Source organism: Gallinula chloropus (genome assembly GCF_964237585.1).
Source record: "Gallinula chloropus genome assembly, chromosome: 3".
Classification (NCBI taxonomy): Eukaryota; Metazoa; Chordata; class Aves; order Gruiformes; family Rallidae; genus Gallinula; species Gallinula chloropus.
The window spans coordinates 103,855,500-103,875,228 of record NC_140087.1 but is presented as its reverse complement, the minus strand read 5'-3'; the positions used below and the strand labels follow the sequence as shown (position 1 = coordinate 103,875,228).

The window sequence follows — 19,729 nt, the reverse complement described above, 5'->3', positions numbered from 1 at the left end:
TCCCTCAGTATAAGCTGAATTAGTTGACATGAAATGTTTAATTTTAGAAAATCCCCTCACCCCACTTTTCTACTACAGATGGCAAACTGTTTATTTTAGTAGTATCACATGGGCTATCTCTAAACATCCTTTTTTCTATTATAAAGAGAAATATGATTGAACACTTCTACTATTTGCTTAACACGTTTTACATACTACCTATGCTTTTTCATGTTTTGAATATTTACACACACTTGTGAGCTTCCTTGACTAGTGTTACTTCACTGAGTCTTCTGTTTCATTCCCTATCAATCACCTGTATACTGTAATTACCAACCTATGCACACCACCATTTGCATTCCTAGTTTCCTATCCTTACACATCTCTTTTTACTACTATATTTCTTCCACAATTTTCAGCAGCATTACCTTCTTAGTCAAATTACCTTTTTTTGGTGCTTCTGAAGCTGTGGCTTTTTGGGTACTCAGACTAGCACATTGTCCTGGTTCTGAGCAGGCCAGAGTTACCTCCTCAAGCAGCCTGCCCAGGTGAACTGAGTTAGCCCAGGCAGTTTCCACACCACCTGACATCACTTCCCTATAAAAGGGGCTGGTGAGGGAGGTAACTCCTGGGTGCCTCCAGGGTAGCTTGAGTAGTCCTTGTACTGTACAGCACTCTGTAATCCGGTCAGTAAGGTACTCTGCGTTATCACTGGGTGTGAGTGTAATTGGTTGTTATTGTTCTACTTTCAGGGTGCTTTTGTCAGTAAACTGTCCTTATTTAAACCCAGGGAGGCTGGGTTGTGAGTTGCCTGTGGTGCTCAGCCACTGTTTGGGGCTGAAACACCACTCACAGGATCCTTATCACTTCTACAGACTCATTAAACAAGGCATCAAGACAAATACTGCCTTAGACTGAAGCAATGTGTGAGAAACAAAAGACTTAAGTCACCTTAGTAACTGAGTCAGAACTGGAAATTCAATGGAAAACAAAAATCAAAATGAATCAGTCATTTAGGGACTGAAAAATTAATCAATTTATAAGTAAAACAGAAGATGAGGAGGTAAGAAAACCTTGTATGGAAGGGCTGGGGAGGAACTCATGAAGGAGAGTTGGGGAACTATAGGAGGAGTGGCTGATGCACAAATGGACAAAGTATTTTTGAAAAGTTTTGCAGCTTTTTTAGGAAGCAAGACCATTAACCCACTTGGCACTGCTCCACCCCCCTGGCAGACACCCAGTACAGCTCTGCCACCTGATGGTTTAGGGTTAAAAAGTGAAATTTCATCTTCTGAGATGTGTTCATTTGGATCTCCAGGTAAGCATTTATGACCATGTCCTTAGCATTATGAGCATTAAAGGGATCCTGCCTATGTTTTATATGAATCTCTGAAAAGACAAACCCTTTGGTGATTCAAATTACTATTGTTACTCTCAACTGTGTGCCTGTTTGTAGACTATTTTGAGGCAGACTTATGAGGGCCACAACTCACTGAGGCAATGCATGTGTTGGGAAGAGCAGCAGTAACAGAGAGACAGTAACAACTTCACTGAATTTCTTCACCAAGCTGTAATAGGCATTTAGCACTACAGATAATTTCTTCCCCAAATGTTGCACCTATAGACAGAGATGTAAACTATCTGACTAGACCTCGATTACCAGTTTCAGGAATACTGGAAAAACATTATTGCCTCTACAGGGAAAATTAAAATTATGGTTTTGCCCTCAACATCCAATCTTACTTCAGGTACCAGAAACGTGTAAGCAGATGGGGGATGAAAAGACTGAGCTACCAAAACAGTGACAGAGTAAATATGGTTAGATCTTTAAGTAGAATGGCCAATTCAAAGTTGACAAGTGTCTGTAGAATGCATACAACAAAAAGCAAGAGGGAATTTAGCAGGTTAAAAGGAGGTATCAGATAGGAAAAAAACACAATTACGTTAAGGAAGAGAAACAAAATAGGAAGACAAATTTTCTTATGATAAGAATGCATTAGCATTAGCCTGGAATAGCCTCCCAGGGGATGTGGCCTCAGCTCCATAGGATGGCTCATTAAAAACTAGAAAACAACCTTGCATTGCAGAGAGACAGACTAGGTGAGCTAATAGGTCTTTCCTCTCTTCTAGCTTTTATGATTCCAAGATCATCTCATTTACATAATGACTATTCGTATGCCCTTCTGTAAATACAGATGACCAAAGATTATTTTTCCACTTTTTAAAATAGGGAAGTAAAACACTAGAGGCTTTTGGTTGAAAGCTCCCCAATTAATTCTGTTATAACCAAAATGGTTCCCAAGTGTCATATACAAATATTAAGACTAATGAGAGCACATCTTTTATGTTATTTTCTTGGTCATGCCATGAGTTTTCAGAAGTATTACATGCTTTATTCTTGAACATTCCAGGTGAGATCAAGATTATTAGCCCAGTAGTATTCTATACAACCCCCCCCCCCCCCACCAAAACCATGTATCTAAAGGTATATCTAACAATCTGTCATGGTTTTTCCCCAGCTGAGATCCAAGCACCACACAGTTTCTTGCTCTTTAAAAGGAAGAGGGGGGGAAGTTGGGGGAGAGGGGTGGAAGGGAAGGGAAAGGAAAGAAAAAAACAAAACCAAGAAACCAAAAGCCCATGGGTTGGGATAAGGATAGTTTACTAGACTAGAGGAAAGCTAAATATGACAATGCTAACAGGACTTTAGAGCAAAAATATATGAAACTGGTGATACACAATGCAGTTTCTCACTGAACCACACAACCCAGGCCATGCAGCCCAGAGCCGTCCCCGAACCCGACTGTCCCTGAAAACCATGTGTCCTGGAGCCGCCCCCCTCCTCCTCCCATCAGCCCCTCTTTATGCTGAGCACGATGTCATTGGCTTGGAATACCCCCTTCGGGTCACCTGTCCTGGCTGCGTCCCTTCCTTTCTCATTAGTAGGGAAATATGAAGAACTGAAAAAGTCCTTGATTGCTTGTCATCAACTAGAAACATCAGTGTGTTATCAGCACTGCTCTCATCCTGACTCCCAAACACCGTATTCCATCCGCTGCTAGAAAAGAAATTAACTCCATCCTAGCTGACACCAGGACACAATCAGACAACACTGACTTCAAATGGTTAAATCATCACCAATTTACAACTGTCTTTTAAAAACATATTTGTCTTTACAGGCTATCCTTTTTCACATTCTTGTTTCTACAGCTGTCTTTGAATTGCTCCAAAAGACAAGGTATTTAACTGGAATGCAAACAAATGAGGTAATATGCAATGAGGTGTCTAGAATAACTAATCAGAAATATCCCCTTAAGAAGGATGGTATGTTAGATTTGTTCATTTGTAGTTTTCTGAGTACTGTACTTTGAAAAGGAACATCCATCAGCACAGACAAGTGGCTTGTCCTGGCTACTGTTTCCTGGACCTGGTAGATGCTGTCACAAGCAAAGGGAGATGGTTCTCTTTCTGACCTCAACTGAATTTACTAACTCAGAAAAACCTCTGCCAATTTGACACAGAAAGGCAGAGTGAAAAACATAGTAATCTATGAGCCAACAGCAAGTGCAGAGACTGGGGGACTCCTCAGAAGAACCAGGAGAGGATACACTGCCAGACTCAAAAGAAGCTTTCCCCACGGGCACTAGGGATCACACAGGATTTGAAGTGACCTAAGCCACTAGAGGGTGGAGAAGAGAGAACATGAATAATCAGACCTATTCTTCAAGAACTTTACAGGCAGGGAAACGTATATTTTAATTTGTAAATCTCCTTTATTTCTGTTTTATCTTCTCCATCAGAAGTTCCCCTTGTTTAAAGAACAAATGTCCATGCTCAAACAAAATCCTGCATAAGAGTTTAAAATCTTCCTTGGTAAACTGGGTATGCTATGGATATGCATGTCAATGAAAAGAACAGGCAGAGCCACCTCAAGGTTGTAGATGACTTACAACGTCTTGTAAAGGGGGTGGGGGGGCTGGGGTAGGGGAGAGCTGATTTCCTTTTTTCTTATTCCTCTACTGACTGGTAGTCTTTAATCTGTGGACAATCGTGGCTGATCACACTGTAACTGAGGCATGGCCACTCCAGTAACGTTAGCCAGATGGCTGATGAATGCCCTGCTCAGCAGTCTCCTCCCTGTTCACATTCATAAAATTTTCTCTGTATGTTACAAGATAAAGTAACTTAAAAAACAGTGACTTTTTGGAATCTAGTTGCATCATCATGACTAAGGGGATCACAGCACTTAATACCACATTTCATAAAACCAAGATGTGAAGTGGCTGATCAGCTGCAGACCAGGGTATGTAAGTGTCAGTATCAGCACAGCGAAATCCTGCAACAGAGGAGCACAATATTTTGTAGAAGAAAAAAAAAAACTACTTCAAATTGTGGAGGACTGTTTATGAAAGACAGGGCTGGAGAGAACATTCTGCCGGTAATAATAATATTAGATGAGATGATTGCTAACAGGTAAGAGCATTTGTGAAGTGCTAAAACGTAGCACTTCTTGGCCAAGTTAGGCTTATATATAAAATATGTATGCATACACAAATGCATATATACATTTCAAAATAAATTCTTTCCAACTGTAACAAATGCCACGTCCCCCTCTTATAACCTAAACATTACATCAAGGACAGTTTGGTTGCTTTACTGTAAACATCTGGTTATCCCAGTTACTACTCTGCTAAAAGCAAGTGGATTTTATATACATAAGGCCACTATAACCATACAATTGGCAATTACCCGATCTTTTAACTTCTGTTATCCAAGTTACTTTCAGGAGTAATACAAGAAACATTCACAGAATACTGAAAATAAAAAACAATCACATGTATTTTGTACACAGTTTTCTGTACTTTCAAGCATCACAGATAAAAAGATAATGCTGCATTTCTTCTAGAGTTTACCACCTTGTAACATTCGAAGTCACTGTGGCGTTAGGCTACTTGGGCAAGATTTCTGTGCAAAGACAGAAGCTTGACAATCAGGGTGTTGCATTTAATGGATAAGGTCAATGCAACTCCATCACTCCAATTTCAGCACTCACACATCCCATATCATAATTCAGACCATGATTTTGTACTGACAACTCAAAACTTCAAAATAAACTTAGCAGGTTGCATTTATATTCCAAAACATCTATTGTTTCCAAAACCAGCTATTCAGACTATTTCTGAAGGTTCAAGACTATTTTTGAAGGAACAAGACCATTACCAACTGTGTTTTGATCTAGCTGGGCACAGATGAGCGAGGGAAGAAAGCTCTCCTACTTGCCCTTAAACACATCTGCTTACTGTCCTCTGTGTCTTGTCTGGCAAAAGCATGAAAGCAAAAAACCTCTGTTGTCCACTGTTCTAATAATTTGGCCAGAGCTACCACAAAGGAGAGCAGGATGCATCCTAAACCAGAAGAGGCACTTCATTACTTCTTTAAGTGAGTTCCTTAAATGTATCAAGATCGAGTAAAAAATATCATCACTGAACCTCAGATTTCTTTATAAGGAAAGTGAAATATATTTCTTAAACACTAAGAAACATTAGTGTATAGAGAAGCTGTTACCTTGGCACAGATTATCTTCATACTATGCAGTCTGTCAAGTGATTCCTGAGGATTGCCTAGGTACTGAGGAAGTTCAGCATGTAAAATCCGCATGGAGAAAGGGACCATGGAACCTACAAACAGAATTAACTTTATTAAATACATTTGCTGTAAAGACCAGTTTCTAATTTGCCTACATTACACAAGGTATTTCTCACCAGTGTTATATAAAGTCCATTATTAACCTCTGATCTTTCTCTCCACCTGATAAAAGATATTAAAGATGAGAAAATACAAACTTTTTCTCTGCTGTAATGTGTAATGTATTGTAAGACTTTTAAAACAGGTAAACACATATGTAACCGTGATCTAGAAAGTAAGAAAAAAGCTCACCTAATTCAAATATTCAAAAGTAGAGCTGTGCATGGAAGAACAACATTCCATTAAAGATTCTTATAAAGCAATTAAAATGAAGGATTAAAAAAAGGAAGTTGCAGCTACAACATAACCAGGGCATGCAAAACCACTTCTATGTAATCCTTTTCCAAAAAACCAGAAAGTTGATATGAAGGGCCCCTATGCTACAGAAAAAAATAAAGCATTAACAGATAACCAACATGAGTAAAAAACCCCTCAAACAAAAACCCAACATTATAATGGAGAACAACAAAAAAAAAAAATGCTATAGCAGACACATTAAACTGAAAACTAAGTTAACCCCTTTGAGAAATTAAAATATATTACAAAATATGTCGGTTTTATCAATATACTGTGGAGTAATTACTGGGGGTAACTTAGAAATTAAGTTTATGTTCACACTTTAAGGAAAGTTTTAGCATTCAAGAAACTTCCAGAGTGAAAAGCAGCTGATATACCAAACATCCTTTTCACAGTAAGTTCCAAGGCAATCTTGGAGGTAGGTGTCAGGGGAGCTTGATGTACTAACACTGAGAGCACTGCACCGAGGGTGGAGCTCTGTGGTAATATGAGAACATGAAGGTTAACAGAACTGATACGCTGTGTATTTGCTACTCTGAGTCAACGGTCTGTCAATTTTTTTCACAAAACGCTGTCCTTTTGGTGCATTTTAACACAAAAAGACACCTCCATCCCTCAAGCTACCTGCCTCCAGGATGTGACCACCCCTCACTGAGCCTGCACTCGGAAATGTTGCTGGTTTGTACCTTTAATCACAAAGCAAGAAAATTTTACACTGATCATAACAGAGGTATGTATGACTAGAGTCACCCAAGCTCCACCTCAAAGGTAAAAAAATAGTATATAAATAGCCCAAAACCAGAAGCATGTTAGGGAAAATACCATCACATACTATTTTGACTTCTGGGATCAGTTGATGGGCTGAGCCTCTCTTCCCTTCCGACATCCATGATGCCTCTGGGTAAGATTTGAAGACTTGTTTATGCCAAGTCCCTCCCCGGGAAACTAAACGTCTCTATAGAGTCGCTTTGTATCTTGTAACATGTTTGCAGTTACGCTGTGTCGCTCATGCTTGCACAGAGTTTGCAGACAGTGAATTTATCACTGGCCTTCCAAAAGAGTCTGTGTAATGAAGGGCTCTTTCATTATGCCAGCCAAAATAGTTCTCATTGAACGCAACCAACCTCTCGAAGTGTGGCTGATGTAGTTCACAGAACACAACTAGACTGAAGGTGTATCTTGTTATTTGTGCCTCTGAAACTGTGACCAGACTTGAAATGATGAACTGGGCATCGCTCCAAGTTACTTTAACCTTTAAGGCAACACACCCATAGGGCTGTGTAAAGGTCTGAGTCCATTCGGCTGAGCAGTGACCATTCCACTGCTCTAAAGATGACTTTCAGTGCAAAGACACTTCATTACTGTTAGCTTTTCCAGAAAGAGTTACTAAATGACTCTATACTGAGACTGGCTCTTCATAAAGAATTTGTGTGTTTTGTGTATCTTCTGGTTTATTGAGAATATCAAATAGGGGAAGAATTTTAAGCAATAGCTGGGGAGAGAAAGAAATGTCTTCTTTTAGTATTAGTTTACTTTAGTACATATTATGGTCATAATATAGATAAAAGACCCAATCCTCTAACTTTATGAGCATCCCTGCTGTCTTCAAGGGCAGTTTCAGAAGCTCTAGGGAATCCTACTGTGTGCCACACCTTGCTTTCAGGTAACTTCATAGCCTGATACACAGACAATAATACTGAATATAAAATAAATGTTATTAAAGGCAAATCAGAGCTGGTATAAGGGGGAAACTGGCCTTGCAAAATAGTGTGCTACAGTTGTAATATTTTAATAGAATACATTTGCTTACTTTAGACATACTCTAAATGGATTTCCCTCTCAAGTCACCTATTACCTCATCTCTTCTAAAAAATAGGACTCAGGAGTTTTTTAGAAAGATTTTTGCACCTGCTCTTAACAGGCTTGTATGTGAAGGAGGTAAATGTTATATACAATGAGTCATTGCCTCCAGACATTTTTTTAAAGGTTGACAAAATTTTAATCACAAAACTCACTAATTATGACCTTCAGACTAAGCCACTTAAATCTACATAAATTCTCTTTTGCCAATATTAACTATTCCCCATGGCTTCCATGACTGCTGTGTTCACATAATGGATATAGACACGCGTTTCATGCATCATCATATGTGGAATAACAATTAAGAAAACAAAACTGCCTTTGAAATTCTATTAAAAGCAGTGTAAAAGATTATTTGAACAGTAACAGATGATGTGAAATATTTCATGTATGTATCCTGACTAGTATCTAGCATGACACAAGTAAAGATAGAGTGCAGGGAGTGAACAACAATGAAAAGGAACTTAATTAATACTCAGACAGAAACCTGAATTGGTAATAGAACAGCAGCTCAACTTACAGATAGGCAGGTACTTAATGGAGAACAAATGAAATGTCTCACATTATCCTTTTTTATAAAATTTATGTAATGTTTTGTAAAACACTTTTGGGGATTGCATATTTTTACATCTTCTACACTGCTGAATGAAGCTGCACTGTTATGATCCATACAAGGGAAAGGAATAACTCTTTACTAATCTACACAATCAGAAGTAGAGTCAGAAGATGTCAGAAAGACAAATGCGACGCCAGGACAACTTAGACTCAATAAGAATCTGATTTATTTCCTATCACAACTAAGACCTCTGTTGTAATGAGCATTCAGAACTATATTACTTCAAACTGTACTTTATTAACATACTACTTCTCAACCACTTAGTATTTCTTACATAGCATGTAACCAAAAAGCATTCCAGTGCAATCCTCACTAGGTACAAGTATGATGACAGATGTCTCAAACAAAACCATAAAGGAAGCTGGTTAGCAGTGTAAGGGTAGTCAGCGTAACGACTTTTCAAACCAGAATTTTTATTACTACTTCATGCAGGACAATCAAACTGTAGCATCTGATTCTTCTTTTTCTTAAACTCTTGACATAACTAGTAACCTGTAAGAAATTTTACTGGAAATGTCCAGCAAATCCATCCAGTCATTTTCAGTTACTTACTATTTATTGAACAAACTCCTAACTTTACAGCAACTGTTTCTGCCCCCTTCCTCAGTTTCCTTGTAATCCTTCTGAATAGTACTTTTTTTTTTTTTGGAAGGAAGCACAAAACCATACACGTGCTCTCACACAAGTGTGGCAAGTGGGGAAAAGAGAAAAGAGCTTTTACCACTGGTAGAACTCTCTTACCGTTCCATGTAAACACTATTTTGTAACTTCAAGTCAAATCAGATGAGCAAATTGCTCATAAAAACCCTGCAGCACTTATCCAAGCCACTCAAGCAAGCACACTCCTTAAATACTCTGTTTATAAAAAAAGAAATTCTGTGAGTTTTGGTTAAGTACATGTTCCTGTCTCCAAGTAACCTTCTTTTTAGCTAAATGTGAGGAATGAATAATATATCTAATTCAGTTCCTACATAAACTGATTTTCTGGTTAAAAAAAAAAGAACAAACACAGACCATAAGTTCACTTTGGTAAATCTGGTAAAGTTTTTAAGGAATGCTACTTATATAAAGTGCTAATACAATTTATATACACTTTTCAGGAAGAGACATGTGGCAGTAATAAAAAAATGCATGTGAAGAGATCAGTTTACCAAAATAGTTCAGTACCTCCTGGTTAACAGGTGTGTAAAATCTGACAAGCCCCACCCCCCATTTCGCTATTACTGGATTGTCTCCAGCATCCAAAATCTGAATCTGTCATTTTCTCAATCCAAGAAAATGGAACAATCATCTTTGAACTTGTCTGAAACAAGTATCAAGAATGATCCAGAAAGAAGGAAAAAGGCTTACATAATTAACTGATAACAAGGTAAAACGTAAAAAATAATCACAGAAAGTGCTGCTTTAGAACACTTAACTCTGACCTCACCAAGAATTTTGGTGAACACAACATGACATGGATTTGCTGTTCTCTGACACCATTTAGCCTAAGTAATCCTTCTCTGGCAGGGAGGTTGGACTAGATGATCTTTCGAGGTCCCTTACAACTCCTAATGTTCTGTGATCACTTCTGTATTGCACTATCTTGCAATACATGGAAGTTGAGCCTTCTGATATATATTCCCTAACATTTTAATGTAGAGATGATGACAAATGCAACAGAGTTGAGACCTAAAAAAGGAGTGTCTGAGATTTTAGAAAACACTGTAATTTTTATTTCACATTGTCTAAGTTAACAAGAAAACAATTGGGAAGAGGTAGATGACATCTGTTGGTGACTCTAGCAGATCAATAATAGTAGTGTTATGAAGGTCTGAAAGCCAGGTTGTAGAACTCACAGTACAAAATTTAATTAAAAAGCAGATTAACAGCAGGGAAAGAAAAAAATGTACTTGCCTCAATAAACACAGTTACATTGGGAGAAAAAAAAACCAAACCCAGAAAGTAAGATTGACTACATTAACACAAAGCTGCAGAGGAAAGGCAGGTGGTTGTTAGATTAAGAATGATATTGCATCATCTGAAAGGCTCCACCGACTTGTTTGCTGTTAGCCCAGGTATTTAAGGCACACAGTATAACACACATTTCTTTGTAACAGGTTCCTATACAAGTGTACATATATATATATTCCTGTGAAATCTCACACTAGGGAAAAAGAGAATATTTCATTATAAACACTGGATCTTGGCATGTGGTGCCTTTTGCAAAACTATTTGGAATCAAACCTATGTCCTCTATTGTACTTCACTCAGTGCTGAATCTAACAAGGCAACATGTCAAGGAAATACTTAAAACAGTGGCATATCCTGTAATTAAAATGTTTACTTAAGAGCATGGAATGGATTTTGCTCTCTACTTGATGCTTCAGATTTCTGAAGAAGTACTGCCATCTTACACAGGAAAACCATGTCAAACAAAGCTTAGATGCCTTCAACAAAACACAATACCCCACAATTACTGTTATATATCAGAATTTTGTTTTTAAGCTAAGTAAGTCTTATTCTAGCTTGATGTTTTACAGTTGACTTCTCTTGCCCCTCTTTAGAGGTTTCATAATATTTTTATCTATTAAAAATACTAAATAGAAAATGGTTTAATCATAAGACAATGCTTTTCTTAGCTATCATTTTTAAATACAGTGGAGAATTTTTTTCAGAGCGTGTTTTCTCATTGCCACTTTGGCATGAAATAGTCTCATTCACATATGTATTATATTAGCATCATAAAAAAAAAGAAAAAAGCAAAAGCAAAACAAGTTCTGTTGGAAGGAAAACGGATACTCCAAAAGCATGGGAGCAGATGGAATAAATAGTAAGATCAGGTAAAATTTTCTAAGACCATGGATTTCAATTTCTATTTCTTTATGAGCAGCTGCACATTTTCATAACTGTCATAACATACACATCACCTCATGTCAATCAAATTCAAACTGCAGCCCTCCTCTGCAGCCCTTTTAGAGCAGAAAAAAAGAGGATTCCAATGCCTAAACATTTTATCTTCATATTTTCTTGTTGCAAAATCAGCAAGCAAAATTGCTTTCTAATCTGCCTTCTACAGCTTATTCAACAAAACTTAAATACCAAAAAAGCAGCAGTAAGGCAAATTATCAATTACTGAAAGTATAAAATGGGATCTCATGACAGTAAAAACATCCCACAATCAAAACCAGAGAAAGAAATGCTTCCTTCACCAGATGAGAGGCATACAGAAAATCCACTTTCAGGAAGATATACTGGGATACGTACATTTACAGAGAGATGTATATCCCTGCATTTGTACACACACACATACTTCTGCAACATCATATCTGTATAATTTACAAGATTTTTAAGAGTGACCTTGTAGTAACTTTGAATCTTAGGCTCACTACTAAAAGTGCACTTCAAAATCCAGATTCAGCAAACTATTTCCCAAGTTTTTGTTTAGAACTTTCATTCCAAAGAAACTGAGGAAGAGATGGGAGCCTAAATGCTTGTAACCACGAAAAGAAAAGGCTTTGAAATTTTAATCTGAAATTGCATGTTTCCATATACTTCACAATTTAACTGCACATGACCTAAGAACACAGATACAGTATGAATTAAGATCTGGCTTCAAAAGGTTTCAAAAAGACTTTTTCAGCTATCTGGAGTTTCTTGCACAGAAGCAAGGAAAACATAAGAGAAAGAATGCAGAAAAGCTCTGCAACAATTTCCCTACCACAAAGAGACTACTATAAATCTTACCTACTGATAACTTTAGTAAGGCAGAACTTAGAAATTACTTCCTTACTTTTAAGAAATACTATGCAAAACTGGTACTGTCTACAATGAGACTGTGTCACCTTAGGAAAGAAAACAGCAAAATATTTTAGCAGCACTTCTTAAAATACTATGTACATCTCTTTATGAAAGTATCTATACTATTTTAGAACAAAATTGTATTTGCAAGTCTGACTACTCTAAATATCCAACTGTAACCATCACACTTGAGTGGTATTTATTCAGGTTGTATTAGCTGATTTCATAGATGGAAGGTAGCCCTGAAGCCAAAGAGCAGGTAGTGAATTTAGAGAGAAAATAGTGCTGTAAATAAACAACTGGCCAACCAGTTCCTCTAGAGGGTTTAGTATGTATTTTACTGTCAATATGAATGTGAATGAAGAAGGCTTTTGAGGAACTGCCAAGACTGAAGCAGTGTGACATGGGAGTGTATGTTCAGGCACAGCAGTGTTTGTGGTAACGTATGAACATACTAAAAAAACCCAAACCTACACAGGACAACAATTGAATTGTTTTTTTCTTCTGTTTTCCTGCAAAATTTATGAAGAGAGGAGCACTCTACATGCTACAGGTTTTTTAATCTACATTTATCTATGCTTTTACACTGATCTCTCCCTTTTGCCTCCCCACCCATCACAACTGTTTTGTTACTCCCCACACCACTTCCCACTCTGCTACAGTTCTTTCACCAGCCAGAAGTTGAAGGGGGTGGGAAAAAAAGGGGAAAAAAAAAAAGGGGGCATTTCATTTATTGCATCATGCAATACCATACTCAGAAAAAAGGCAAGGAAGCTTCAGCAAGGCTGCCCCTTACTAATGTAGACAAATGGGAAAGAAGAGGAAAGGAAGACAGTAAACTCGGCCAAATGCCAGTGTAGAGGCTTCTCGCAGATAATTTCCAAGATCCATGCCTGTCCCTCCTTATGGCATAGGCTGACATCCAGAAGCAGGGCCAAGCTTGAGATATTAGGTAGACTTTGAAGCTGGACACAGACCTCTGCACTACACAAGGTCCACCTACCTCCAAAATGCCTTCTGTGCCTATTAGAGAAAAATTCTGGATTCACAGTAAGTATAGTGTCTCTGTATAACAGACATAGGCTATGGAACAAGTTTCCTATTAGAATTTATATGTCTCTGTAGAACTACCTGAAAGGAGGCTGTAGCCAGGTGGGTGTTGGTCTCCTCTCCCAAGTAATAAGCGATAGGACAAGAGAAAATGGCCTCAAGTTGTGCCAGGGGAGGTTTATATCGGATATCAGGAAACAGTTCTTTACCAAAAGGGTTCTCAAGCATTGGAACAGGCTGCTCAGTGAAGTGGTTGAGTCACCATCCCTGGAGGTATTTGTAAGATTTGTAGATGTGTTGCTTAGGGACGTGGCTTAGTGGTTGGACTTGGCAGTGGTAGGTTAACGGTGGATCGATGACCTTTAAGGCCTTTTCCAAATAAAACTATCTATGATTCTAAACACAACAATAATAATTTATTACATGTCACCTTAGACATCTGCACTGAGAAGTTATTTACAATATGAGTTTAAATGACAGTTCTCTATCACATAGGATGGGATTCCCTTAGGGAGACATGAATTTCAAAACTGAGTAAAAGAAACAATTTAAGAGCATTGCTTGAGTAAATAAGGACAAAAAAAAAAGAATCCTGACAGACAACTATTTTTTGTATCAGTTTTCCACGTATTTCTGCTAAAAATTCAAGCTACAGTGGGCACTAGTAGAGTCGCAGCAGTAATACAGACCTAGTGAAACATGCTAAAGCAATAGTCTTGATTCACAATACTTTGAGAGAAATAATTTTTTAAACCTGTCAGTACCCATCTGAAAGTGCCACCCTATTCCTGCACACAGGGGTCTGTTCCTATGGTTGCAGCACAGGCACACTTAGTTCAACAACAGACTCATTATTTACAAATTGACAGAACTGTGGGGGTTGGAAAGGACTTCTGGAGATCATCTAGTCCAATGCCCTGATAAAGCAGGATCACCTAGAGCCTTGCCGTGCCCTTACTGAATCTCATCTGGTTTCTCTTCACCCAGTTCTGTAGTCTGTCCCGGCCTTGCTGAATGGCAGCACAGCCTTCTTGTGCATCGGCCACTCCTCCCAGTTTTCTATCATTTAAGCACTTTTCACTAGACAAGAGAAGACTGCTCTCATGTTAGCTGTGTCATCACAGTAAGAATGAAAAGGGGAAAGGAAGAAACCTTCCCTATATACATAAACCTCTCATCAGGGAAATAAAGTTGCTTTTTTCTTTCCTCCCTTCATAGTTCAAAAATAAATTATTCTCAATTATTTTAGCTTTAGAACACTAATGTTGGTAGCATTAACTTTTCTGTAACTTACTGGTCTACTAACCAGAAACAAGACCAAATTGATTCATAAATGACTGAAATAGCATTTTAATGTTCCATTTTAATTGTTTGCTCTCGCTATCAGCTGATCTATCATAGGAGAGTTTATGAAACATCACGAGGAATACACACAATAGAATGGACAGGAAGCAATCTGGAACAGAGATCCTGACCTAAGGTATCTGCCTATTACAAAGAACATAAATATATATTAAAATCAGACTTTTCAGCTTCTCTCCACAGCCAAATTTAAAAGAAATAAACCCATAACAGAGTAATTTTAAGATTTTACTAGAAAATTAGATTGTTTCTGCTCTGTCCTATATCAAACAGGAATGATCAAATTTCACTGGCTGATACAAGGATCTTAGCAGATTCCACCCCCCTAGATGGTGCACAGCTACAGGCAGAGGAGACGACCGATGAAAGGGACTGTAGAAAGGAAGATTTCAGAAAGATTAGAGCCATGATGAAGACAACTCTAGTGGGATCCATGCACAGCATGGCGACAAATGCTATACAAAATCTCAGGATGAAACAGAGATTAGCAGCATTGCCTAAAGGGAAAAAGCCTCAGGAGAGCTTCAGAGAAATATTAAGATGACCATATTGGCCATGTTAAGTTAAATTAGTGGAAAAAACCCATCTTTTACTCCTCATGCAGTCACTTGGAATTTAAATTCTTTGAAGTATATTTCTCAGAGATGATGTAAAAAATTCAGGTATAGAAACTTTCCTTACTTCAAGCACAGAACACAGAAAACTTTCTATTTGTTACATTTCTTATGAATATTTTGAATACAAAGAAATGATGCAAAATATTATGTATTACATTTAATGTGTACTTTATTAGTATCTATACTTGTATTTCTTAAATTGATTTTTAAGTGCTTACCCCATTTATATACCATGAATCAAAATTAAAATGTTGAAACAAAACTCTTCCTTTTATGCTTGTTACACCACAAAATGATATGTGAAATTACCAAACAGCAGCAGATCGTAGATTCATCCTAATACATTTCAAAAAAATATCTGAATGATTCATATGTATTTTATTATTTAAATTAGTCAGTTAACAATGCATGTATACTAGATTTCTTTATCCATTATCCAGCACTGTGTAGTTTAATGCTAGCCAGAAGAGTATTGCTTTCTCTCTCCTACATCCCTCCCTGCCCAAAAACACAGTAAGGAAGATTTGATAGCTGTTCCCAAATCTTTATCACATTATATTTATAGGAGATACCTATAATCAGCATGCCAGCTCATCCAACTTTGATCTTACTTTCCTTACAGATAATCAGATTATGGGCCCGGTTGGTACGTTCAGCTGTGAAAAATTGCACTGAAGCATATAATCATGAAAAGGGAGTATTTTCCCTAGGCTCACCTTTTTTATCATATATACCTTCATAATTTGTATGAAATAGCTGCAGCAGTTGAATGGTCACTGCAAAGACATGGACACTGCATTCAAAGTTCAGTCACAGGACTGGCGCCTGCCAACACCTGGCCAGACTGTCCAGAACTGTTGCTACTTGTGTTCTCTGCAGCACGAGGACTGATATGCCTCAAATACTGACGTGACCTGCAAGGATTCTTTTCTTAGGCAAAATAACATAATTTTAGTACTGAAAACAGGTGTGGAAACACAAATATGGCCCAGGAAAGACTACTCCTGTGCAGCACTGCACCAAGGGCAAAGCTGCCAAAATATGACCAGATCCAAAGCACTGTCCAACCTGATGACCAAAACTTCTCCTAGCCTTAAAAATAGCACAGTTCCTTCTCAATATATTGCATTTATTCAAGGCAAACCAGGAATTATTTCTTCTGCGACTGGCTGAAAGATTATAAGGTCAGGTCAGAGGGATTTGTCCTAGGCAGTCTACCTTGGTCTTGCAGAGGCTACAACTGATCCTCTGTATCGCTGTAACTGATGAAATGATCTTCCACAAAAGATCTTGATTTTTCTTGACATGCCCTCCCTGGAATCATTGAAGGCCAGGCTGGTTGGGGCTTTGGGCAGCCTGGTCTAGTGGGGGGTGTCCTTTCCCATGGGCAGGGGGTTGGAACAAGATGATCTCTAAGGGCCTTTCCAACCCAAATCATTCTATGAGTCTATCATCTTTCACAAGCTGTTTCTGACTAAAATGATGTATTAAGTTTTAGGTTTTTTTAATTTCAATACCGTAGAACTAAATTATTTTATATGCTTGTTAAAAATTTTCCTCTTTCAAACCAATGCTGTATCAGCATTGTGAAATACATTGCCTATCTATGTGATGGACTAGTTTTATGCCTTATTGTTACCCCTTATCACTACCTCTATAACGCAAAAAATACTTTAACCATAGTAAATGCTTCATCCATAACTAATCATAATCTTCTGCGGAGGGGGAGGAGGGCGTGGGTGGGAAGATAAATAATCCAAAGTTCACTAGTGCTTTAGAATATAAAAAAATGAATCTCTTATTTTTAGTGATTGGTGAAAGTGGCAAAATGAAAAGCATTTGATGAAATCAAGTACCTTACCTTTTCGCCCAGGGTATACATGAGGATAATATTCATAATAAAGATCAGGCTGGTCCAAATTTCCAAATGGTTCAAATTCCATTTCTGCATTTTGAAATAGATTCAGTTTTACCAGCAGTGCTAGTCTCACAAACCACAGCTGAAAATTAATACATATATAAAAAAGGAAAAGACAAGGTCCGTTATTAGCCTGAGTCACAAGCAACATTCAAATACAAACTCAAGTTTTTTCTGATAAAGTTGAGTAAACAGTTTCTATGTTACTTACAGACAATAATATAGAATATGTTACATAAGACAGTGAATAGAAAACACAGAGGACTGATGTTTTAATTGTTTGTAAAGGCATTGAGATTTTGAACATTGTTTGAAACCTAGCCTGTAATGATTATCAATTATCACTTGTCATCTTTCACAAACCTCATTAATTTGGATTCTTATTTTATTATCATCATGAAACAGACATATAACATTTGAAATCTTTACTACAAAGTTCACAATCTAGTGTCCATGAACTTTAGTGGAGTGAGTCTTCCAAGACAGCAAAACGTATTCCTTTTTACTAGGGCAATTACCTTTAATAACACACAAGCAAAATAGAATTTTATGTTTTAAATTTTTTTTTTTAAACAAAGACTGATTTAAAATGAGCAAACAGACAACGTGACTTGCTACAATGCTTTAATAAACTTAGCTTTTAGGTAACAATTGGGAAAAGAAGTTTGATCATGTTAAAAAAACCACAGTGAGTATTACTGGAAAAAAGTGACAAGGATTTATCTTTAAACATACTTGTAAAGAATCTGTCGTATGGTTAGTAGGTAGTCCACTTTTTTTATAGCCTTGACCATGTGCAGTTAGAAGCCGCCCACACAAGTCAACTGCTGCTCTCCAGTTTTTACTGCTCTGAGAAGAAGAAAAGAGTAAGTAGCAAAATCATAAAATCCCTAACATGTACAACTGCTTATTTTGCCTAAAGCAGCTACATGTACCCATCAGTAACAATGACAAGGTCAGGACAGCTGGCCGGTGAGAAGCAGAATGTCATTTGTCAGAGTTGCATGTCTAATTATCAGCAAAAAATGAAATCAGGCATTATCAGATGAGTAAAACAACATATACATCACCATACGGGATTCCAAAATTAAAGTTGTATAATGTTTGCTAATATACTTCAATGTATTATAATAGTCACAATTTTGTTTTCTCAGAAGGAAAAATAAATTGCCAGCCATATTTCAACAATCACATCAAGCTGCTCTATTGTTATAAAATGAACACCTATTCCTACCTCACTGACTTCAGCATTTCAGATTATAGCCCCCAGTACAATTAATTTAATGAAAATAGATATTAAAGCTGTCCAGAACACAGAATTCCTATCAATTAAGAACAAAGGACAAGAAACAATACAATGCATAAAATGATAATCTCAGAACTGTTTCACCTGTGAAATTTAAACGTGAATTTCCACTGTACAGCTAACTTCAAAATAATTCTTAAATATACTTCTTTACTCATAAACCAAAATAATTCCCAGTTAGATGAGTCAAACTGTCTTGTCACACTGCCATCCTATTAATGCTTCTGCCCTGTACGTGTTAAAGCAGCCATGTAAACAGCTAACCTACCAAAAACTTAAAACACAGACAACACTTCACAGGCTTTAAGCTATTATACTTTTCAATTATAAAGAAAATTTTTTCAAGAGACATATCCATTAGGTCATTACAAATCAAATACATGTTCCTGAAAATCTTTTTTTTCAAATAGTTTCTTAAATACATTAAAAAATAATACTAAATGCAATAGAAAACTGGCATGTTGTCTGATGAAACGTAAAGGAAAATATCTGTATTGGTACTTGAAGAGCTCAGGTACTCACCCTCAATTGGTATTTTATTAAATTCTCTCCAATGTTTAGGCTTTAGAAACTGGCAAGATAGCAAATGGTGACTTTGAAAAAATAGCAGTAACAACTGAAGACTTCTCATACTCTATGATCGCTATTTTGCCAACATAAGAAATGGGGACTTTTTAGTTCCCATTTTGCAGTTCCAAGAGCCAGCAGAGATGACTGTGCACATCATCCCTCTGCCCTGCACTGTAAAATCCCAGATAAAAATCTGGGATCCACTAGAAATACAGAAGTTGGCTGACAGCAAGAGCATGAAGCAACATAGCAGCTTCTGAGATCTCCATGCTCTTATGAAAGAGCAGGAATTGATAATGCATTTATAACACCCTTCAACATGTATCTGTATCAATCTTAGAAAGAAAGGCACTGAAATGGATTACCTGAAAGGTATTCCTGTTCTACACAGACAAATTAATTTCTTATCCTTAGAACAGAAGCAGACAGAAATTCTGAAACCACTTAACTTTTCTTCCCAGGTGAGTTAGGATCCAAAAATAATAATGGAACATTTATGACAAACTTCCGTGTCACAATTTAAAAAATTCTATTTCAGGCATGGGCAAAAAATATTTTACAGAAGATGACAGCCAGGAGAAACAAGTCTGATCACTGTTGTAAAAACAGTTTTTGCAGAAAAATGAAAC

The 19,729-nt window shown here is 37.3% G+C and overlaps 1 protein-coding gene across 1 annotated transcript in view; it reads right to left on the bottom strand.

The window, feature by feature from the left end:
* The window catches only part of TRAPPC12 (trafficking protein particle complex subunit 12), a 54,988-nt gene that overhangs the window by 21,625 nt on the left and 13,634 nt on the right, over nt 1–19,729 (bottom strand). The window contains exons 4-6 of the mRNA XM_084262273.1: nt 17,960–18,073; nt 17,168–17,306; nt 5,545–5,657 (exon numbers count right to left, since the gene is read on the bottom strand). Coding sequence (XP_084118399.1) covers nt 5,545–5,657; nt 17,168–17,306; nt 17,960–18,073 — 366 coding nt within the window. The remainder of the gene's footprint in view (nt 1–5,544; nt 5,658–17,167; nt 17,307–17,959; nt 18,074–19,729) is intronic.